Raw genomic sequence first — 24971 nt, 5'->3', positions numbered from 1 at the left:
ATTCCTGTGCAAAGTGTGCAGACTGTTTTGTGGTTGTGATTACTGTGCAAAGTGTGCAGACTGTTTTGAAGCTGGCGGGTTTATCTGACCTTGTGTTTTCCACCAGACCATGACCCATAGTTTTCCATCTCGTCCACCAGCTCATTGCAGGCTTTCTCGGAGAGCACTGGGAACCAGAAGACATCTGGGCAGGGCTGCAGAAATATAAACAGGTGCTTAATATCACCCGGTCCCGCCCGCCCACAACATCCCGTACCAGCAAGATTTTCCATGTAATTATCTAAACTCATAGAAACAAAAGTGAGATTAAATGTGATAAAAACATTTCTCTTGCTATATTGAAATAAAAGTGTACTATGTGTGGATGTGTGTCAACTTTTAAAACACTTTTTGGGGAAATAATTATTTAAATTTATTTAAATTTTTAATTTACTTGGACACAGTGCCAAGACGAAACCGTGCCATGTAAGGTATCAAAATGTTGCTGCTTTAACGGTTATGGTTTTTACCTGCTCCAAGAGATTTTCAGTGAAAATCTGTGTGTAGTTGGGGTGGATGTATTTCTCTCTCCAGTCCTGTAAAAAAGAAAGAATATTACAGTATTTCTTCACTGTATTTATCCAAACAGCGCCCAGTCCCTCTCTGTTCATTCAGCAGATGGACTAAAACCAGGCCAGATGGAGGTCAACACATACTGCATTCCTTAATGAAAACAACTTCTGGATTCTGATACCCTGATTTCTCTGTAGCCAACACTTTACAGATAACATTTGGTCATGTAGTTACTCACCAGCGGGTTTTCGAATATTTGCCATAAATCATTGTTATAATGAGATGTGTTGTAGTTGGCCGTTGAAATGAGCCTTCCAAACTCGTGACGATTCGTAATGTACATGAAAACTCCCTGTTTCCAACAAAGAACATGACATTAGAGACTGTACACTCAAGGGTGGAAATGTACAACATTAATAATCCATATGAAATTGTATATATTAAATAAGTAAAAAAATCTAATCTGACGTTGGATTATTCCACAACCAAACAGTGTGGGATAATGCACGAGGACAGATATTGAGGAGGGATATGAGTGGGAACAGAACGGGAACACAGGGAGATTTGGGAATAGAGCAATTCCAGGAACCAGAATTCCTGTTTACTATTCTAGAAGCAGGGACAAGCGTTTAGAACTTGATTTACTCTCAGTCAAGACTTTTTAGTAAGCACCCAAGTTTGGGCAACAGTGATCATTCACTGACACTGTCATTCTTGGATAAGAATGCTAAATACAGAACATGCCCAGACTGAGATAAGTCAAGGAGCTTGTGAGGGTAAGCTTCATGTTACGGCTGTGTTTGGGAAGGAAATAGTCTTCTCTAATGCATGGGATCTTTATCACCGCCTTCATGAGCCTTTCCACCACTTAACTCAAGGGGCAGGATTTGAGGGTTCTGTATAATATGTGGGGCTTTCTCTCCAGGTTACTCCATCAAAGAGCATGTGTAGATTATCAAATTTAGATAACAACATCACTTTCCCAAAAGGCTTGGCTTGTTTTCTGAACACATCTGTCTGAGGAAGATGCGTTTCAAAATGCGCCTCAAATATTTATATAATACTATTTATATAATCAAATATTTGAAAGCGTACAAATACATGCGTTAACTTTTATGGAAACCATGTTATAACCACATTGAACATAAAATGCGGATTTGTGTTTTTTCCTCATGCATATTGGTAGTAATTTATCTCAGAAGTTAGATTTTAAATTAATGTTTGTTGCTTGATCATAAAACGTATATATATATAATATATTAAATGTTAGTGCATATTGTTTATCTACTTTTTACATGAAATACTACAATTATTAATGGTTAGATTATTGCTTGCTTAGCCTTTGGGAAAGAACTTGCTGTAAAACATTTATTTGTATTTTACAGTATAGAACAAGTAAAACAAGAGGAACCTTTGGGAGTCTGAGCATATGGAATGATTCCGGGGAAGGAGATTCTCTTTCTCTTTGTATTGTCTAAAATGAAGGAAAAGCACCATGTGAATTATATAATGAGGAAGAAAACGTAAAATAGAAAGAGAACATGAGGACCCGCCACATATATACTGTATATAAAACCTTGTCAGGATAGAGCTTTTTAAATACTTGCGTAGCAAAAATCCCTGAGTTTTTATAGTTGGCCAATTTTCTGGTAGAGCTTATGCGAAGCTTTAGGTTGTCATTAACAGTTCGTTTAGTAGACATGAAGCCTTTAGGTGGAAAAAAGCAGTTGTTAGTAGGGTTGGTTGAGCGACAACATAACAGCCAACAGACTTTCCCTTTTCTAAGTGAGGGGATGGATGTAACAAGGGAAGAGGGTGATGGGACATTACTGTAGCGGAGGAAAACTGAAAATGCACAGCTGCCATGAAGACAGAAGATTCATGCTTTCAACACACACAGCACATTAAATACTCTGAATACTTGCCAGTTACATCCTGATCACAGAGGAACAGCAGATGTTTAAAACATTGAAAAATCATTGTTTTTTATTATAAAAGTAAACTATATATACATTTAGGCTTAAAACATATTTTACATTGAACATTGTTGAATATCATTAAAAGACAGCAAGAGATCTAGTACACTATCTGTGGTTACTGTAAAGCTCTTTGTTTGGTCGTACCAGCTCTCTGGCATTCCTGCACATGGCCAGGTCAGGGTCCAGCTTCTCCAAGACAAAAACATTCTTTTCTTTCAGCTCATTCCTCAGAGTCTGGGCCTTTATCAGGTAGACGTGGGCCATGAAGGGGATATTCCACACACCACTGTTAACACAAGACAAAAGGTCGGCTCAGGACATGAACAAGTCTTAAAACATACACGCAGGGAAGTTTAGACATTTAAAAATCTAGAATAAGCCCTCTATTTTTGGTAAAAAGCTGAAGTCCTACTGGCTTTGATTTAGTATACTTGAAACAATTCAGGCATAGATGAGAGCAGGAGAATATACTCACACACGCTTTCCCTGCACGATATCAATGTAGTCTTCTGATCTTGCATAATAACCATCCAGGCTTAGGGCTCCCCAAAAATTGGACCACAGTTTTCCATGACGGGTGACGAGCGGCCCAATTATTTTTCTGACGGGAAAACGTGATTGAGGAAAGTTCAATGACATTAACATCTGTGAGCATCTCTGCTGAAAGTCAAGTGATCAAAAAAATGTGATACCACAAGAAAATATACGTTTAAATCTGTTGTTGAAGGCTTTAAGACAAAGTACACCCAAATGAAAAATCTTGCATCATTTATTCACTCTCATGTACTTTCAAACCTGTATGGTTTTCTTTCCTCTGCAGAACACATAAGAAGATATTGTCAAGAATGTTGGTAACCAAACACCATTTAACCTCACTGACTTTCCTTGTATCAAAAAACTATTGGATAAACTCTCAAAACGAGTCATTTCAATGATCAATGTGAGCATATTTTCTTGCGCGAGGTTGTGAAGAGGGCATCGGCTTGTGAAACCGACCGAGCTCCTTAAGTCACACAGCTGGGCACTTCAACTCCAACTGACCAATAAACGTTGCAAGCATACCAAATATCACTTGACTGAGGTAAACATGTCATTCACATTAGTGGAAATTATAGTGTTGGGCAACAATGTGAAAGCAAGAAAGAAAAACAGTTCAACAGTTCCGAGTTACGATTTCACACCACAACCCAGAGGTCAAAAGAGAGATTTCCCAAGGCTTCTGGAAATATCTGAGACGGGCTTCCTCCAGAGTCATGCAAAAGTTTATTGTTTATTGTAGGAGTTCATGCAATACGCCGCTAACTCTTTCCATGCACCATGGGAAAACAGGAAGACGAGGCATATTTTTATAATGCGAGGGATGTGCGTTCAGTCCACTGTGAGTTTTTTGGGAGTTTTAGAGGCGCTTGAGGGACAAACGGTTAGTTAGGAGGAATGAAATATATGACATTACAGTAAAATTACCTGTTTTGCTCCATGAGGAGTTTGAGAGTTTGTCGATTGGTGAGCATTACATCTGCATCAATGCTGAAGTAGTAGTCACATAAAAGATCCCTTCTGCACAAATCCCTGTTGAAAAAATAGTTTTGTTAATAATATTAGTTCATTTCTAAGCTATGTATAATATAAAAATAAGCAGTTTTTTTAATAACGCACAATGAATTGTGACTGATTTTAGGTGTTTTATGTACAATGTATCAACCGGCCTATAATTATTTTATTTTAAATAATAAGACGTAAGTGTAGTATTAAACTAGTGTAGACTTGTGTTATGCACTGTAAAAAACATGTTTCTTTATCATTTTACTGCTTTGTTTTTTACAGATTTTTCAAGTATAAAGTAAAAAACATAATGTATGTTTAAAGAGTTTGTTTCCAAAATTAGATAACTCTGATTTCTTTTTTTAATCTTGTTTTTTTATTATGATATGTGAATATATGTATATACATATAAAACATATTTATATATATGTTGAAATATGGTTAGAGAATAACATTAAAAACATTTAATTGTATCTTACATTTTTTTTAACTTTACGGTATTTTACCGTCGCCCCAGCTGTCAGAAAATGAAAGTTTTTTACAGTTTGTTGTTGTACGGTGTTGTCATTGTGATGTATTGTGATGGTTGTGTAATCGTGGCAGCTTGGAGTCCAAGACAAATCTACATGGTAATGGACAATAAAGTACACCTCCACCTCTATATACCTATAATAAAAATAAATAAGATTTCTCAAATTTTAGACTATCTGAAGGCAGTTTAGTGGAGTCAGTGTTACATTTGGTCTCCTGGGTTTTAAAAGAGCTTCTACGCAGTAAAATATCTTCTGGTTATCATGCTGAACAAGTGTATTAATTTATCCTTTAAATTATTCTTAAAAAGCTACACTCTGTTAAAAAACCCATCTGTTAACATCTACTTTGGCTCTTTAAACAAACATTTCTGGCCCTAACAATTAAGACAAACAACTTCACCATGGCAGCAGCCACCTACTCCAAACACAGACATGAAGTAAGAAACCAGCAAGAGCACGGCTAACAGACAAGTCAAAGTAACTGACTTCTTACATATGCTTAACTTTTTTTACATTTACTAAAGGCAATGTGAATGGTGTGTGCTCATACAAAACCACCATATACCAAAAGAGGCGGTTGCAAGACATTTGTTGTGTGGTTGCAAATTTGTTCTCAATCGGGTCACCGTATGAAAGCAGACTTACACAGTACAGTAAAAGCAAATTCGGTTTTGGAGCTAAATTATGAATTAGAGTGAAGTATAGTTCCCTCTGTACGCATGCACGAGGGACAGCGAACTATACGTTCACTGGCGGAATTTTGTTACCTCGCGCACCTTACTAAGTACGCTCAGGTCGCACATGTGCGTTCCATTCTTACTGTCATTAGTTTAACCACCAGGTGGCAACCGTGGCTTTTCCTGGGAACATCGATTCAAGGTAGTAGAAGAAAAACCCTGTAGGTCCAGAGATGTATTGCAATATGTCGAAATGCACATGCTTCAAAACCCATGTTTATGCGCATGAGTCGAAAGTGGTATACTTCGCAAGGCTGCGCGTTCGGTTGTACATGTATGCTCATGTTTTTGTTGTGTTTATAAGGAGTTGACATGTGGCAGAGGTTTTCTTTTAATCTCAGATGACAAGTTAGAGTCAGTTTGGCATTGTAATTTACTCTGTCATTCGCATATTTTCGAAAGCCACTCTGACACTAAGGACACACTTACATGCCCATGTTCCGTGCTTCTCCTTGACTCAAGGTTTCTTCGGGTCCGACAACCTTAAAGCTGCGGAACACATCCTTGTTTTCCTCCCAGAATTTCTGTATGTGCTTCTCATGGTAAACCTCCTGAACAACACAAAACGAGAAGGTTCATGAACAGCCTGAAATTCAAAAGGTCAAATGTTTCTCATTGCTTACTCGGCCAGACACTCACACTGTTATGAACAAAGACATCCAGTTTATCTTTGGGATAATCGAGTGTCAGGAGCCTCTGGAAGAACTCTGGCAGGAATGGAGTCGGCTGTTCAATATATACACCAACAGTCACTCGTGGAAACTCCTGTTTATATTAAGAGATAAGTTGTCAAACGTTAATAGAGAGCACTTTATCATGCGATGAAGAAATTCACATGTTTTACTAGATGAACCAAAACGCTATAATATATATGTTGTATGCTTTAAATTTAAATATAATGTTTTACAAATTAAACATGCTTAACCTCATTTAACATGGTGGAAAACAAACAAATAAATGAATCAGTTTGGGCAATAAACATGGTATCCAAAACATGATTATCAATATTGTGTTATTGTTATAATATTGTGAATAATTCAGCATCCTATTCAAAATTTGATATGAGAGTCACAAACACTCTCTTTGTCCTACACTGAATCATATTTTGAGTTTGATTCATTTTCTAAAACAAGCGAAAACCTAAAATATAAACACAAATACAACACAAACAAAGTGTATAGCTATAAGCTTGGTTTATCTTTGACATATACACTGTAACAATTCAACTCCATATGTTTTATTAATTTTTTAAATAAAATGATTTAAAGCATATACAAACAGTATAGAGCAAACAACTGGTTGGCCATAGTTTTCCCAGAGCTCTGCTGGAGGTCTTAAAGAAAGTCGAAGTTTCTTTCCCATGACATTGAGCTTAAGGATACATGGATTGGTCACTACTTTTGTGGTTGTTGACCAGTCTACACAGCTCACTAGATGAAACAGGGCCTAACTGGCACCATGTAATTTTCCGTTCCGACCCTGGCTCTGTGTTTCTGAAGGGAGTGTCCAAGAATCGAGCCAGAGGTCTGCAAATTGTTACTGACAGAGCACCAGGGACTAAATAGGAGACACAGAGGATTTTGAAGAGTCTAGACCGGGACAGTTTACTTTAACTGGGCCCTTTCGGCCTAAGCATAGAGAGTGTGAGAATCTGAACCCTCGTCCATTCTTCAACAAACAACCCAAAACCACAAAGCAGATGAAGGTTGTGTGACCCGGCCAATGCTTCACCCCGACAAACAACAAACTTCAGAAACTGGGCTGAACCTCGATCCATCAAAAAACCTTGATGCTTCAAAAAGTCAAGATTTCCAAATGAATTAGCGCCTGCCAAGAAAAACCCTGTCACAGTTTCAGGCATTGTTGAGATCTTTAGGAAGACTCATTGTTGTGTCATTTTCTAAAAATAAATGTCAGAGAAGCAACGTTATTCATTTGGGTTCCATTAAGCCTAATACTGTTTTGTAATTAGAAGTGAAGAGAAATGTTCCACCAGCCTCTTGTTGCTAGGCTAAAAATAAATCTGCTCTTTTCCATGTGGTAGTAATAGGTGGTCATTATTCCCTGTCATTATTTGATGGTGAAGGACTTAAACAAACCCTGACCCTTAGTTTTACGTTTTGAAGCGTAACTCATTACCCATAATTTTTGCTTCCCACATGAATTATCTGAATCCTCTAAGCTTACATTTCCAATTAGTCATTTAGCAGATGCTTTTATCCAGAGCAACTTACAAAGAGTTCAGGGAGCAATAAGCGATATGCCATACAAGAGCAATAGTACGATAGGTGCTAATACAAAGTGACTAGTTTCAAAAAGCTAGACCAATACCTGTTGAGAAAGAGAGAGGGTTAGATAATTTTTAGTTATTAGTTTACGATTTACCAGCTTTAAAAAAAAAATCCACCCATTTCTAAGCATCAGAATGTCAGACACTTGGGGTGGGCTGTTTTGACATGGACCCTCCAGAACCCTTCTTAGCAATGTACTAGCTACTACCCAGGGTTGTTTATTTGGCAGCCTTAGCTGAACCCTGTGACAAATTTTCAGGACAACCACTATAAGTTACCCTGTGGATAAAACTCCATACTGCACTACCCGCTAAAGACAGGTCTGGTTGACAGCAACACCCCAGTAAGTGAAACTGTCTAAAAACCAAAAGCCATTTCCTGCACCACAGCGGAGCACAACTTCCTCTTCCTCAAGTGGCTCCTCATGGGCATTTATACCGCTTTAATGAAAGCCTGGGGAGACGTAGGGCAAGACGCTTGCTATTGTTGGATAAAACATTCATGAGTCCCTAGCTTGACTTCTCTTGGATTATCACAAAGTCAAACCCGAAACAGAACAACCAGTTCTTACATATAGAGTCGTGTATTATTAGTAGGTCTGGATGAGTTTTAGGATTCTGAGAGTGAAAAGAAATGATAAATCCCACTGTGGCGGTCACTGGATGACTTACTTTAAGCTGGGACAAATCCACCATATCATGGTCACAGATGGTACAGCCTCGCTCATAGTTCCAGGCGTTGGGGATGTAGTTGGCCAAGTAATTCAAGTATATCTGGAATAAAAAGTAGAGTTAAACCAAGATCCTGTAGTTGAACTGAAACCATGTGGCACTAGGTACATCAAGGTCATGGGTTCAAGTATCATGTGGTAATAGCTTGAATGCACTATAAACATGAATTTAAGAAATGTACTTTTTTGGTCAAACAGTAAAAAAAGAGGTGGTAAAAGTGATTTATGTTTCAGCAAGGATGGGAAATGTCTATCCTTACTCCGGGCCAGCCCATGGTAGTTTTGGTTGGAACGTTAAACCAAAAATGATCCTTGCCGTCAACTGAACTGTTATTATTGGTGGACTTTTGAATTTAGATTTACAGCAGAACACACATCAGAAAATAAATGAAAGTGGTTGTAAATTAGCTATAAAAATGAATAGGATAGCATCAAATAGATGGAAACTTCACATCTAATGTTAATTTCATATTGAAATGGTAAATGAACAGGGAGATCCAGGGATAGGGAGTTGTCTTTGTTATCTAAAATTTGAATGCTGAAACTAATTTTCTCAATGGCATAAACAGCTTAAGCCTAAACTTTACAGAACCCCTAAATATTTATCTTTAGTGGTTGTTGATTTGTGTGATAAAGGTGTCTATGCGTTCCAAATCTCAAGCCTCTCCTCAGCCCAAGGGACACAAATGTTATTTCCATTGACAAATATTTGCTTTCTCCTAGTAGCAACACAGAACCCACTTTAATAAGTTTCATATATATATATATTTGTAACATGGCTGTGGTCAGAGGGAGGACAACAAGGCCCGTTGCTGGGTAGGTGCCCTCTTACGTCCTAATGTATGTAATAGGTTTGTTCCAGCCTTAAACTATATTAATAGACAAAGCTACTGTAACAAGATAATTTAATACATGATCTGATAGACTGCCTACATTTATGGGTAAGCAATTTGTGCAGTCCTGCAAACCAAATGACAATAGTAAATCAGTGTTGTGCAAAAATGTAAAGGGTAAATGTGGAAAATTAGACATTATATACACAATGTTACCACACCCTTTATAACAATGTAATAGCATGACTCAATAAACCAAATTAAATGTATAAACCAAATTCTCGAACAAACTGCCCAATGGTTATACTCAGCTGAGGAAACCAGCTTTGAGCGTCTGTAAGAGAAGCCTGTATCCTTACTTCAATTGTAAACAAATTGTTGGATGCAGATTCTGGCAGAAGTCTTGCACACTCTTGACGTGCTGCTTTCAATTACAGGAAGTTAGAAAGTAAAACTAAGGGGGGATCTTCAATTCAAACCAGCCTCAACCACAGATGGTATCCAGACGCAGTCTGTCTAATACGTTCTGCGTTCAGCAATGTGAGAAAGTGGTGGGTAATTTAACTTTAAATGTGGCAGAAATGCAGACAAATCTTGAACACTCAGGTCATGACCTCTAGCACTTTGAGGTCAATTGGTTAAACACTGCAGACACAAATAATGAGGTGTTGGGTTATTGTAAACCGAAAGCCAATAACTTCTACCCGTCAGCTACTACATCCTCAAGCCTTGTTACATATATTGGTCCTTGTATTAGTGTTTACGAGAACATCTGTATTCCCCAGGGTCTGATATGGATCTCACAGAAGATTTCCAGGGACTGACACGGGGCTGTCTGGACCATAAAGCATGAGGGTGAGCTCTGGATGAATGACTATTCATTAGAAACAGTGCAGATGGTTAAGAAGCAGGAGAAGATGACTCAACACAGTGTCTGGGTTTGTTCAATGTTTCAGAGAAGGGAAGCAGGAAAATCTCATCTCACTCTGTGGTTGAGATTATGTTATTACAAAGACATGCAGTGAATGTTCAACTGTCATACTCAACAGCTGGAGAGTGAGAAAAGGGGAGTGATGCTCAGATTGTTGCCAGAGAAATGTCTAATAATCACTGACACTGATTCTCAAGACTTGCAGGATTTGCTGGATATCAGTGTCTTAAAGACTCTGTGAAATGTCTCGAGCAGTTTATTTTATTGTGTTGACTAGCTTTGTCATTTTTTTAACCACCAAGGAGTATTATGTTATTAGTTAGTACTGTAGCATTTGTTACAATATGTGTATATAGTAAGTGGTGACGAACGTGGTGCTATTGAGAGCAAAAAATGTGAATTTAATATGTTGTTTTTCTGTTACAGGCTGTACATTTTGACACTAACAAATATGGCAACGTTTATGAGTATACTGACATATAAACAGACTCTAGGCTTATAGACGAAACTTGACTTAAAGGTATGAAATTTAATGGCGAATTGCATCCAATGACTCACTCCACCGCTCGCCCCTCCCTTTCAAAGCACTACGGTGGCTGACACAGGACAAAGATTGCTTCTTTGTCGAAAGAGATAAAGTTTTTATGAAAAGCCCCTGTAGAGCAGTTTGTTCGTTAAGGGCTACTGTAGAAACAACATGGTGGATTCCATGCAAGGGGATCCACTGTGGATGTAAATAGAAATAGCTCATTCTAAAGTAATACAAACAGAACACTTCATTATTTGAGGTCTAAACACAAAGTTATGAATATAATATTGGATTATGTCAATAGATCCTCCTTAAAATTACACATTGTACCTTTAAAGCCACTAGACTCCATATTTCATTTACCGGATGTTTAATATACAAATTCCATTACCTGTTCATGTCTGTGTCTGAAGAAATAAAGACATTTACCTTGGAGTTCACATTTCCATGTATTACTGTCGGCAGGCTGTTGTATACCGTGTTCCTCACTCGCACTCGCTCCGTCCCAAACTTAAGAAGGACTTCATCTAAATGAAACATTATGAAAAATGTGTCACAGTCTAAGTGGTTGTAACACAATTGCGCAGTTGTTAGGCCATTTTGGATAATTGTTAGGTGGTTGCTTACTGGCCTAAAAAGAGACCACCCTCAAGTTATAGTTTTATTGTTGATCATGACTTGGGCATCCCCTTCCATGCTATTTTTTTACTCTTATTCACCTGCTAGTCTGCTTCCTTAGACAAATACACAGCCCTTTTCCTAAACAAACCGCATAAATATGATTTAGGCTTCTAACACAAACAACACCGGAAATGTTACATGCCAAAATCAATTACTTAGAGTAAAATGCCTATCCAATAAGAATAGTAATGACACTTATATACTTGAAGAACTATTCAGTCATATACATGCATTTTAAAATGCATGGTTCACAGAATCAAAAACTTTACAATTAAAGTTTTTTAAAAATCAACTAACTCACCCACTGCTCCATTTAAGTTTTGGAAAATCTCACACTTGTGGTCCAAGGTCATATTAAGCCTTTCCTAAAATAAAGAAGAGAGCATGTTATAGTTTGTCTAAAAATGTAACCAATGTCTCTGTGCAAGGTTCGGTTGCCTATTTTTCAGCAGTTTTTTTACCATAGTGCTGTGATGCATTTTTAAGCAATTTATAAGGACATGGTCAAGTTACGAGCAAGTTTACATGTTCTCAGAGAATGGTAAACTTTGTTCACTAACCCTTTGAAGTGGGTCCACGTAAATCTTTGTGTAGAATAGCTGATCGTCATCGTTGTCGTGAAGGTTCCACTGGTTCACAATCTTGTGTATGTATGTGGCATAGCCAATAAAGCCTGTGAAAAAACATCACAATTGGGTTTCATGATCTATTTATTGTAAAAAATAAGCTTAGGATGTAAATATGTGTGTCAATGGTTGACATTATTGGATGCCCAGAAATTAAGGTCTTGATTATGAAAGTTTCATTGGGCACTGTTGCAATTAAAGTGTGCTTCCTCAAGCCCTCAAAATACTGGGAAATCTGGCAGAAAAGTTGAATAACCTCAGACAGGAAAGACATTCTGCATTTACCCTGGATATAGTGTACAGTAGGGCCTCAGCTATGTGTTGGGGTTTCTATAGTAACCCGGGTGCATATTTATCATCTTTTCACTGACCAGACTTAGAAATTGTAGGGTTTGGCTTTCACATCAGCCTACGTTCAATTTCCACCCTATGTCACCCTTTTATACTCTTCAGAAGCATCCATACCCTCATGCAAAAATCAGGCATTTTAGACAAATACTACTGATGCTTTGAATGGTTGTAGTTGGAATTTCATAAGTTCTTATAAGGTAATGTAGACAAGTTTCAATCCACCAAAAGCCAAACATGATAAACCATTAAAAAAACATTCAGGTGTCAATTCATTTTGTAAATTAGTTTATCAACTTAATGTAAAATAAGTCGACTTAGATGTGGTGGCATGAATTTTGTTTCATTACACTGCAGTAAAGTAAAACCCTTGACATAATGCCCAGGTTCTGGCTGAATCCAGATGTAAGGGATTATGACATGTGGGTTTAATCTAGAACGCAGAAGGTCTTTTCCCATTGAATGAAACATTGCTACTTACAACAACCTTGAATTTGGGCAACAAGGGATGATCTAAAAGAGTCAAGCTGTCTTACACGTGCAAACACCTGAAGGAATTCACTACGAATGTATTACACCTGCAGACAGCAAGAAAACTGAATAGCTTTTTCAATTTGACTAAATTAATAAAATGAATCAAGTAATGTTGCGCAAATTGCCACACACTTCGGGCTGAATGCAAATTCCCATCCAAAATTTCGGTCATGAGTACTAGGTTGTGGATGATGCAAAAGTTTATTATATAAAGCTGAGCGGGCATTGCTCGAATGTGATCCTGGCCCAAATCAATTTTTTCTTAAATGGTCAAACTGGACTTCAAGTGGTTAGCAAATAAGACTGATGTTGAAATACAGTGCTCCAAATCTCTCATGTCTTTCTTGTTTCCACAAGCTGGTGGATATGACATTCCTCATCTAACTGAAACAAAACAGTGGACACCGCAATCTACTGGGCAGCCTAAAGGACTAAACCCAACCATCAATTTGGATTGCGAACAGTATCGGATAGGAAATCCAACACAAATAAACTTGTCCTGTTTATCACACAGACTCAACGCCCTGACATGACAATACACCAGACAAGTGACCACCACATTCAAAGCAGTAATTCACCAGATTAAAATAGCCTGTATCAAGACTAAAGTATTAAGACGAGCAATGACCACGGGGTTTATGTATAATAAAGGTGGATGTGACTGTTCTTCAACCGAGAGTTTGGCAAGACGGACGGACACACACGTACTCTCACATGAATGCTCCATTCACCTGGGATTTTGCCTGAATAGAGCACTATGCCAAAGGAAATTCCACAGGGTGACTGGCCGCTGCTTGTCGGTTTACAAAGAAAACATTTTCTCTAAGTTAGAATGCAGATAGTGAAATCGTACTGTTTTTCAATGCTCTCTATAATCAGCTTGAATTGTTCTAAATCCAAGACCCAACAAACCCACAGAAGAAGCATTCAAGGCATGATGAGTCTGGATGATATGGCTCAAATCAGTGTAGGTCGTGACCTTGTGAGCAGAAAGTATGCCAGTCATTGTTGGCCTAAAGTGTTCAAGATGGCCTCTCAAATGAATAATGTAAACAATAATACAATTAGAATAATAATTTGGACGAATATGCAGCTCCAAACTTTTGCCTTCACATAGCCTACTCATGCTGTGTTCGTGACAACTCCTAGACTAGTCATGTGAACTTATATCAATGAACCCTGACCTCAGGAAGATGAGGTATTTGACATCACGCCCAGGATGATACGATTAGCACAGAGTTATTCCCACAGCACAAACTGCTGAAACAATGTATTTTCGATAAGTTTAATGACTAAATTTAAACATAAAATTCTGTTTTTGCACTTTTTAATGTAGCTTGACCATGTTTGTCTGGAATGCATTGAGGTCGTACTTTCAAACGTGGCAATTCCCAACGCAGACTATGTGTCTTTATACCTCATTGTTGCTGTGTTTTCAATCATTTTAAATAAACATTTGAAAAGTACAAAAAGGATTTGCCAAACATGGTAATTCCAATATTTTCCCACTTAGAATGCATGCCTTTTACACACCTCCAGAGTTAAGAAAGCGTTTCCCGCTGCGGACAGAAGGGTACTTCTCAGCCAGTCGGGAATCTGGCCAGATAACCCCCTCGGCAGCGAACACCACCTTGTGATTGGACTGTTGGAACTTTTTAAGAATCTCTTGAGGTCCTCCAGCAAAGAGGAGGTCATAACTGAAAAGAAAAGAAAAATAAATGCTGTTATCCTGTTCACAATAGATATCAATTCATCATTTGATCAACGGTTAGTCATCTTTTCACCTTTAAGAAGTTCTAAAACAGTTGTACAAACAATATTTGCTAATCTGCCTCTAGTTTATTTAATCAGCTGTGTCTGTTTTCACTGAACTGCTGGAATGGAGTGGAGGGCATTTCACTGGGGTTTAGGTTTTGCATTACAGACACTATTAATATGCCTGGTAATGGGGGAAACTATAAATGTCATCTTAGGAAATGAACTGTGGGGGAAGAACCAAGGTTTCATCTGGGGAACACCTGTGCACACAAAACGCCTTCCTTTTCCCAACACGACACAAAATTCATCTCTGGAATATGTGACGCAGCCTCAATGTGGCAAAACGGTCTCGACCGTACCTGTGAACGAAATATTACTTAGATAAATACTGTCCTTCAGAAGAAATTTTTGCTGCTTGGGAGTTACCTAAATGTTTATTTTAGACAAAAGGCAAGCTATTCACTGACGTACGGCCCTGAATGTTGTTATTCGAAACTGGTTCAGTGGTTTAGGTGACCTAGAAATATATCTTATTCCCGATTTGGCTGTGTATAAATTGCTGCTTTAGAGTTCAGAGAGTTCGGTAATGTGGGCTTAAATTGATTTGAGGCGTTTTATAAGAAGGGGTTTTACATAAATGACCCCCTCATAAACAAAACTGCATACCATGCGGCAGGTAAGCATGAAGTTGACTTCAAACGCCGGGTCTTTTCTGCTCTGTGATCATAATAATGGCTTTTCAATAGCACACACCCAGACCTGCACGGCACGGCAAAGATTGCCACACTTTCATTATAAAATGACATGCCGTAATTTCACATGAATGATGAGATTAAATAACAGGCCATTTATTATGGCTGATTACCATAAATCGAGCGAAACGCCACTATTTCGGCAAGACTGTTGGTTTTATAGGTGGGCCTACAAAATTGTTGAACGAATGCCCATTCATATCTCCCCTCACACAAAGTCTTGCTGGGTTCCATTAACCTTTCTGTGGTGCAAGATTTCTCCCACTGAGGAAGTTAAGACACTAACGTCATATTTGTTATAGTCAATTGAAAAGCTACATTTGACCTGTTTTACAAGTTACTAAAATCAATTTTGTTTCAAATTCAACTTTATTCATAGAACAGCCAGATCCTGCATAGATACAGTAAATGGTACAAGCTGGTTTGCACTAACAAGCAAAAGCATCTTATTTAATCTGTTTCTAATCAACACAGTTTTAATACGCAATATCGTAGTACAGTATACGTGTATCAATGCAATCTGATGGGTATTCATATCTATTTTATAAGGTGGCTCATCAGTGTCTATTCCTATTTCCTAAGATATAAATTCTATGTTTTGTTGTGTCTTGACCTTAAGTCGTACTTAATGGTTTATTCATACCAAAAATTGGACCTTAAAAGAAAGTGCGACTGACGTTCCCCCTGTGACGTTAGGTTTGGGGGGGGGTTAGGGTAGTCATTTATCATTGCTTTATTACGCTCACGTTTTTTGGCTAAATTAGCCTTTGAGACTGTGATTTAAGGGTTTGGGGTGAGGTACAACGTATTTTGATATCAGGTTATAAGTATATAAATATACGCGGTGCATTGAAAGTCGTGCTGATTGACACGAAAAAAGGGGGAAATTCGTGTCCATGAACACAAATCAATAGATTCCAAATCTCCATTAACTGCCTTGAGACTGGGTCGTTTTAACAGGCAACCATCGTAAAAACTAGCTGTAGCACATCGATCTTTGCTCATTCAAAACATAAACCCTAGATTCGAAGCCTACCTGTCCACAGAAAGAACCACCAGGTCCTCTTGATCAGCCAAAGACTCCATGGCCTCCTTCAGCAACCGGACCTTCTGACCACCACCAATGGAGCGACCAACATCTCCTCCCTTCCAAGTCTCCCCCATTCCCAGCACCTGTGTTAGAATTTGATTAGAAATTGTCCCAAAACATATATTTGGCCATAATGGACAAGTAAACAAGGTGGATAGTAAACAAATTGTTTTCATTAAGAAAATCTGACCTTCACAGTGTAGTTGAAGTAGTTTGCAGACAGCATAAATCTCAGGTAGCCATCTGTCTCTTCTGTGGCAACAGTAAGTACAAGCAGTTTATCTGTTGACAGAAGAATATGGAGTAAACAAATATCATTATAAAAGAGGAAGTCAGGCATGACACAATCACAAAGTAAAGAAACATGACAGTTTCGTGACTGTGTGTTTATTCAAATAGGATTTTTAATGTAAACCATTTGCAATCTTCAGATTCCAAAACCATGCCATTCGCAAGAGCCTCTTCACCAAAGTATATATGTTGTTTTTTGCCTAGCGTATGAAGTAGTGGGTATCTAGTTACTCCAAACCAAGCTACAACCAAACCTCAAACCTATGTCAACACTTGTAAGACTGAGTCTGAAAGTTCATCACCTCCTCTTGTGAGGATAAATACATGGTGGAAGTGTTTTTGGCAGAATCGTTCGTATAATGAGTAATAGTGTTGCATACGGCGGTGGCTAACGTGGTGCTGATGGTTAGTTAGCAGAATAAGTTTTAGTTTTTTAAGCAGCCGCTACATTTCCGGAGCACGTGCCGCGGAGCAGAGACAGACCCTCCAGTGTGAGAAAATAAATGCCGGTGTGGGGTGCGGAGCACTGGCTAACTTCAATCGTCCGTCACCCCTGGTGTTTGGAAAACAGCCCCCGAGAAATCTTAGGAAAACATCGGAGAAAAAACTGGATGGGTGTTTGTCATGTAGCAGTAGAGCTAAGATTTACAGCTAGTTTTCAGATGACACACAGGGGGAATAAAACATCATTTGTTATTTTGTGTGCTGATGTGATCTTGGACAAAAATGTTAGGCCACGCCAATCTAACAGTTCCCTAAACAAACAAAACAAAGCGTCAAAAGGTTTTCCAAACACTATGGCTGTCTAACATTGGTTGGATTGAACATGCAATTTTGACTCCGAATGATGCCATTGGTTGATTTTACCGTGTCAAGCTGCTCATAAACAGAGTAATGTTGTGAAAGCAACACAGAGACACAGTGTTTACACTTCTATGAGGAAATCACCCCAAAATGTCCCTGCACATTAAACTGGGACATAAAATAACATTTTGGCATACATCACTATCCTTGAAATGTTTTCAAATAGCTTCTGTAAAGGAATTCATTACAGTAGCAACAGTCTGGCTGGGTCATAAAAGTTGTCACAATAGGTCTTTGCCTCCTTCATTTCAGAAAGTAACAATTTAATATTCAGCTGTGAAACACGGAAATATGGCAGGAGCAACCAGATTTACGTATCAGCTCATGTAATGGCTCAACTGTCCCTTTCCAGCTTAGACTGCCTGATCTCTGCCAGACTTGGAAATGTATTGCTAAAAATGTAAGTTGCATACAACTTTATTCTAAAAGTATAACACCGTCAAACTTAAAGATCATGTCTTTCTCGGAATAATCATCTAATTCCTTTCTGAATATTTCAGGGTTGGTTCTATCTGGTTTCTTTCTGAAATACACAGGTCACTTTCGCCTTACGTTTGCTCTCTGGTGGTTAAAAGGGCACTGCTCCTTTAACAGCTGCTTTGAAACAACATGGATTGCAAACACATTGATACATTCTGCAAAATTCCCACCACCAGTGTAGAAACGTTCTGCCTGGAAAATGTGTAAAGACACTGTGATTTAACACATGACTCATAGCACAAGAAACTAGCCAAAAAATGTAGAACTCCACATTAATCTGAATTTTACAAAGGGTGAGGACTTCTCAAGAAAAACCAGACGTTCCTGGAGACCATCATTTGATCTCACTGTATCAGAGATTTGTTTTTTATCTTTGATACCATTTGAATGATGTTTTAGGAATCTTTACGTTTGTGTCTTTAGATTAAGCTAATATACGGTCATTTTATAGGCAACAGAATCTTGAACCAACAAAAATAGTGCTGGTTTGAGGCACACTGAATAGGTCTAGGTCCCATTGAGTCTCATTGTCTAAAACGTATGTTGTCATGTCTGGGTTTAAAGTATCAGTACATCAATAAAGTTTGAGTCAGGACATCAGCTACCTCTGTTAAAATGTGATATTTGCCAGACATCCTGTTCTGTTTTTTTTCATTTAATGTGATGGTCAACGTTAAATACAGGTCATGTTGAGGCTTAATAGATCCTCTTTAATCATTGTACAATAAACATATAAGCTGGAAGCATGAACTCTTTGTTGTTGTTTTTCAAGACACCGATGAGATTATGTCTTCCTTAGAAAAACTCTCAGATACCCAAGTTAAGCCTCCAAGGTCTTAAAACAAGCCCAAACATTTATCATCTCTGTAGCTCTATAGTCTTACTGTATGTCACCATCTTAGGAAAAAGACATTTGGGAAAACATCTGCTATCTGAGAGTAAGCTGATACTATAATGTAACATAATCAAGCTTTTTATTAAATCTCAGTAGAGCTCAAAATAAGCAACATACTTATTTCGCCTGGACTTTCACAAATCACAAATAAATCACAAATTAAGATGCCTCTTGCAAATGTCATGTATTACAGATTATGGTTTATTTTAGTCATGTAAACACCATGTTCTACCATCTCAGAAAAGAACAAAGCCCCAATTGACTTCCATTGTATGGACACAAAACCACTGACACGGGAAAAAGACACATACAGGTTTTAAACAACATGAGGGTACATAAATGATGACCAAATTCTTATGTAAGTGTAAACTATTTTTTAATTCTGCAAGCCTCACATGAGCTCAAACATGTTTAGGCCATTGTATGTACCACTATGGCTAAAGTATGCTGAAAGGTCCCACCAGAAAGTCGACAGCATTACTCTCAAGTAAGCAGGCATCTTAAAACACTTACAGGTGGGTGATGGGGGGATTGTTAGATTCCCTCTCTTGTCTTTCCCTAAGGCCGGCAAATAAACACCAATTGCTTTGACCGACGCTTGACCTTACCTCCCCCTGATCCCTTAAGACAACAGCAAAACACAAATGGTCCCGGCAGCCAGATAAGTTTACAGTAGCCGCCCTCTTCTATTGTGCCATGCCGGAGTCATCGGGGGCTGGATCGCAAGACGAGCTCAACAAATTTGGAGAGACTGGGTAACCATGACTACAAATAAACAGACACCGGGATGTGATGATGATGCACAGCTGCTGCTGAATAGCACCGTCTGTAAAGATGTGAAGTTAACCAGGTGACCTGCACATTCCACACTCTTCGCTGAGAAATCGTGCAGTAGGGGAATGACTCGCGAGCTCTCACACAATTCGGCCACATTTAAATCAACCAATCAGATTTCTGAAATAAGTTCACAGTTTATTTTAAGTTTAATGTTACAGCCAGGATTAGGTGCTTCTAGACCATTGTTTTTCACTTTTCCCTCTGATTTTAGGGGTAAGATATGGTTAGGGTCTGGGTTTGGTGTGGGTTAAGGTTTTATTTATAAAATGTTGCTCTGAGGACATCAACCACTTGGCAAAATCAGGTCGAGCTGTAGCTTTATGCTAGCGCATGTTTTTGGGTGGTCTAAAAAGCCCACCACCACGTCTCTATGACATTGTGCTCGCTTGATACGGCTTGGTAATGAAAGTCTATTTTTTAGGTCAGATCACTTAGTCTGTAATGAATGATGTGTATTCAATCAGTGTCTTTAATCCTGAAACATAAGGCATATGGAAGGACTGAAAATGATTATTAACTAAACAGAACCTTCTAAGATATCTTTTCAAACCGAGCCAGCACACATTATCCAGTCGTTTTAATCATCTTTGATCGAAAAATAATTGACTTTTTAAGTCACTCTAGATGTTTCTTCCATGATCCATGTAGCCTACAGTACAAAGAGTAAAAATGATGAAAACAGACGGGTCATATAATATAACATTTTATTATGTGAGTATTCACCCTGCAGGGAAATAATGTGTGTTAATGGAGTGCACAGGCAGTCCTTAAAGCTCTGCAAGCAGACCACAGGACAGACGGAGAGGTCACTGTCCGAATTCTCAAAGGAATGAAATCCTCCCTTGATGTAAAAAGCTGTTTTTAGATGAAGCTGAAGCAAAACACTGTGGGCGTGTAGCTTCAGAAGAGTTATTTTTGAGTCTGGACCAACCTGAGTTAGATCAGTGCTCTGGTTCAAAGTAATGTTTCAGACAGTGTTCCTGCACACAGTCCAGAGCCGTCTATGTAAACTTTCACACTGTACCATGATATACTCAGAGAACTTTCGAGTCTCAGTAGGAGAGACAGGGTCTGTATTTTCAAAAAACATAAAAAGAGTGCTTCCTTAAAGTAGGCTACGTTTCTTTCTGAAGGATATTACTGAGAAGCTAAAGAACACACAGTCTGTTTTCTCTGTGGCATGCTGAGTTTGTCTTCCAAGCGATGGCTGTGCCCCGGAGACTGAGTATGTTTAAAAACGCTCTCAGCCTACAATAACAAGAACTTTTCACACATTTTTTGTCTGGTCTCATATTGGGTCAACATACATCAGGTGAGTAAACCATGAAATGGTTTTAAAGTCCCAGTGAAATAAAAAATAACAATTCCTATTTTTCCTTGCCAATGTGGGTCCTCCTCTTTTTTTAAATCCATGCGCCCTCGTAATCTTACATTAAAACCTGAAAATGCACTTCCGTCCTGTAGACACTATCCATCTTAAATGACGTATGTTAGACGGCTTGGACAGAGCTTCCATTAACTCCTCCTCTTCAACTGTCAGTCTGCTCCCAGTCCAGCCTGAAGGCTTTTTATGGTGAAAATGCAGCAATCATTTTAATAAGTTTATACCTTTAACATTTCCAACCCGTTCTCATCTCATAAATTGTGTATTTATAAACACATACACGCGCATACAAAATTATAGAAAAATAAATACATGAAACTATTTTCTAAACATATGCAAGTATTTGTGTATGTGTTTATAAACACAAAATAAACATGCACAGTGCACAGACATATATTATATAAACACAAACTTTTATTCCGAATGCAATTGATCACGATTAATCATTACACAGCCCTGATGGAGTAGTTTGTTGGACCTAGAGGTCAAACGATTGATCGGCCGATTTTGGAAATTTTTTATCAACACTGCAGCCATGCCTTGTTAAAAGACAAAACTTTTGGCTAAAACGCGCATGTTTACGTTTCTGCTCGTGGGTCGTACTTGGTATTAAGATGCTTTTTGGTCGATCTTTCTATCAAATGGACAAAATAAGAGCACAAAATTTACAAATTACCGTGACCGGAGCAGATAAACATACAGATAGAAGCTCTGACAGCTGCCAGACACGTTGAACACTGTAAGTGTGTGTTGAAGATAAAACATTCTGCTTGCTTGGTACATTTTTAGTCATTAAACCAAACTTTTAAGTCATCAGCCAAGGTTTAAATGCTGACTTGTTTCCTCTCGTTTACGCATTATGTCTGTAGGCGGTCTTATGTGGCTGTTTAAATGCATTCGACTACAAGAGGGTCTACTTTCCTGTCAGGCTATCTACTGTCCTATAAAATAGAAAAAGGCTAAAACTAACTATAACTAAAAACGCCATTAAGAGCACCAGGCTGTGTAATATGGGAGGTTTTTTAAATGTTTGTTTTCACTTAGATTATTACCATTTGACTAATAGCAGTGTCTGCCAACAAACATAAACAAAAACATGCTTCACAACAGTTTGAGAAGGTGCTTTAAAGTTTTGAGCAATATATTATTACTATGAATTACACATGTTTTCAATAAATGCTTAATTTAACTTATCAGTTATTTAGATTTTATGAGATTAAGTATATTAGACTCATACAGTCTATCAGCCATCGGCTGGCCTGATGTCTAAAAATCGGCAAGAGAAAAACCCATATCGGTCAACTTCTAGTTGGACAAGTGATGTTTTTCTCCGACTGAAGATGTATTATGCTAAAATGTAAAGGAATCATGACTTGGATTGTTTGTCAGTTGCTTACTCAGAAAGCAGAATTTAAGTAAAAGAATGCAATAACTTTCTCAAGCATCTCAGTACAAGGTCAGTAACAGGGCTGATCTCACTGCAGAGAGTTCCTGGGAAACAGAAACATTCTCACATAACTAACCTTATTAAACAGTCTTTTCCATCAAGAGCCAGACTACACCACAGTACCCATTCATTTATACCAGAAGTATGTCACTGTGTTTCTCCAACAGACCAGCACTTCCCGTACTGGTGTTAGGAGTTCAGTGTGTTCTTTCCTCACACAACATAAGGATGTCAACACAATGCAAACCAAATTCACCATCAATCCATGAACACCAATCATACCACATTAACTTGTATGTAAATGCAAATATATTAATATTCTTTACATAAGTCGCAGCAAGGTGGCTGCCAAATGTGGTGAGGTGAAAAATCTAAATTGAAGGCTGGTCACAAAACAAACTTGGGAATATCGTCTGGTGAGATGCCTGTAAGACGGACATTATTCCAACCAACAGTCCACAACTAAAATAGAGAAACGTTCTTTCTCTCGGGGCCTGGAAATTTCCTTGATTGTTTAAACAGTCACCCATGTCTATTACCATGTAATGCGTTGGCGGAGGGACTCAGCTTTCAATCGCATTTCTCTTAAGTTATAAATGCGTACTGAATGGAACATTACATGTCATCATCAGCATCTGGTTTGACATGGTCGAACACAAAAGTTATTTCGGGGCTAGAACTGAGCAGTAAAACGTATTTATTTTCCCTAGCTGGGAAAACAATCCAATCACTAAGAGAACAAATGGGGCTCGATTGCCTGACATTACCAAAATCTCACCTTTGGTGGACTACTGCTCGCAGCTGCTGTAGTTGCTTCCTGTAAGTTGAACGTTGCCATGGAGACTAAATGTTTTATTTGCCAGAGCAATTAGAAATAAAAGAGAATCGCTTCTGTTTGCTTGTGGAAATACTCATAACCTTTTACGAGTATTTTAAGTTTAAAGACAGCACATGGCTTTAATTACAAATGGCTACATATAATTGGCACGCATCAGTATACTATTGCTCACGCTTAAGAATAGGTGTTCTTAAACCTGTGGTATTAAGATGTGCTCCGTCACTCATCTTGCACCATTTTTAACATAAATTATACCACAAACAGATAGCATATAGACGCGAACTCGCATCAATCTCATCATCCAGGAAGGTTGAAAATATTTGGTAGATCGCATCACTCAAAACATTTCCAGTTCACTTTTGGTGTGAACCCTGCATTAGGACGGGAAAACGGTCAGTCAGCCCTCCAGGCGCATGGTCTAAAGGGGTTGTCTCTATTCTCTTGAGTCATGGGTGTGTTGTGGGGAAAACGTGCAGTAAACCAATCAGATCTCCCATTCCCTTAAAGAGTCAGTTGCTTTCACGCCATGGCTGATTCGCTATTTATACAACTGAATTTGCAAGAGCAAACACATCTGCTCATGTGCGATTAAAGGCACGAGCAGAACATCTTCAGGACAAGGCGGATTGTTTATCTTTATGTACACAATAATAATATTAAACATTATAATCCATTTATGTTTAATAGTTTGCATGTTTGTGTGCTGCTGCGCGTCTCACTTAGTGTAATAAGCTGAATTATTGTGCACCCGCCTAGGCGCATACAAGGTTTCAGTCGGTCAATGGCGCAGTCTATTTCAGTTGCCTCAAAATAGCAACGTGCCAACAATCCGCCCAAAGACACCTCGTTTTTGGATCAGCACACCCATGGGCGCACAAATGGGCGCAAATGCATTTGCTATTTAAACAACGTGGCGCAGGATGTGAAAATGAAAACGGAGTCAGGCTGAAATGAGCAAAAAACACTTGCGTACGCTGTGCCTGGTGCCGCATTGTGCGGAGTAAACGATAGAGGCTATTAGCATTAACTAGCATCAAACTTTATTGCTCATTGTTAGTACTCATGTTAACAAATACAACCTTGTTGTAAAATGTTACTGATATGTCATGTAATAAAAGGAAAATCTGCTCAAATCTTTTGAAAGTTTATGAGATAAGGTAATTATACTCTCACAGTCATTTCAGGAGGTGTTACTGAGGACTGTCTAATACACTCTTTATTTGCTCTTTGAACAAATGTGCAGATGTAGCCCACATACATCGAAATCGCCATCAAATAAAAAGCACACTGTGAAAAACAATTTAACAATGAGTAAGTTTATTGTAAAACAAGCAAAAGATTCTGTCCATCGAGTGAGAAAAATAAACTTGAATTTAGTTGGACTTTTTCTCAAGTGCCTAAGTAAGCTTATTTTTCTCACCCCACAGAGATATTTTTGCATGTTTTACCATAAACTTACTTAATTCTTATATTATATTTCATAAAACAA

At 38.3% G+C, this 24971-nt stretch overlaps 1 protein-coding gene across 1 annotated transcript in view; it reads right to left on the bottom strand.

Annotated features, from left to right (window-relative positions):
- The window catches only part of plod2 (procollagen-lysine, 2-oxoglutarate 5-dioxygenase 2), a 31728-nt gene that overhangs the window by 3019 nt on the left and 3738 nt on the right, over nucleotides 1-24971 (bottom strand). Inside the window, exons 2-17 of the mRNA XM_079487833.1 lie at nucleotides 16637-16728; nucleotides 16393-16529; nucleotides 14380-14543; nucleotides 11899-12011; nucleotides 11640-11703; nucleotides 11087-11184; nucleotides 8306-8407; nucleotides 5983-6108; nucleotides 5773-5894; nucleotides 3996-4100; nucleotides 3007-3132; nucleotides 2676-2817; nucleotides 1964-2026; nucleotides 791-904; nucleotides 510-575; nucleotides 90-194 (exon numbers count right to left, since the gene is read on the bottom strand). Coding sequence (XP_079343959.1) covers nucleotides 90-194; nucleotides 510-575; nucleotides 791-904; nucleotides 1964-2026; nucleotides 2676-2817; nucleotides 3007-3132; nucleotides 3996-4100; nucleotides 5773-5894; nucleotides 5983-6108; nucleotides 8306-8407; nucleotides 11087-11184; nucleotides 11640-11703; nucleotides 11899-12011; nucleotides 14380-14543; nucleotides 16393-16529; nucleotides 16637-16728 — 1739 coding nt within the window. The remainder of the gene's footprint in view (nucleotides 1-89; nucleotides 195-509; nucleotides 576-790; nucleotides 905-1963; nucleotides 2027-2675; nucleotides 2818-3006; nucleotides 3133-3995; nucleotides 4101-5772; nucleotides 5895-5982; nucleotides 6109-8305; nucleotides 8408-11086; nucleotides 11185-11639; nucleotides 11704-11898; nucleotides 12012-14379; nucleotides 14544-16392; nucleotides 16530-16636; nucleotides 16729-24971) is intronic.

Source organism: Barbatula barbatula (assembly GCF_947034865.1).
Source record: "Barbatula barbatula genome assembly, chromosome: 23".
NCBI lineage: Eukaryota > Metazoa > Chordata > Actinopteri > Cypriniformes > Nemacheilidae > Barbatula > Barbatula barbatula.
Note: the sequence above shows the minus strand (reverse complement) of the source record. Positions and strands in the feature narration are given on the sequence as shown.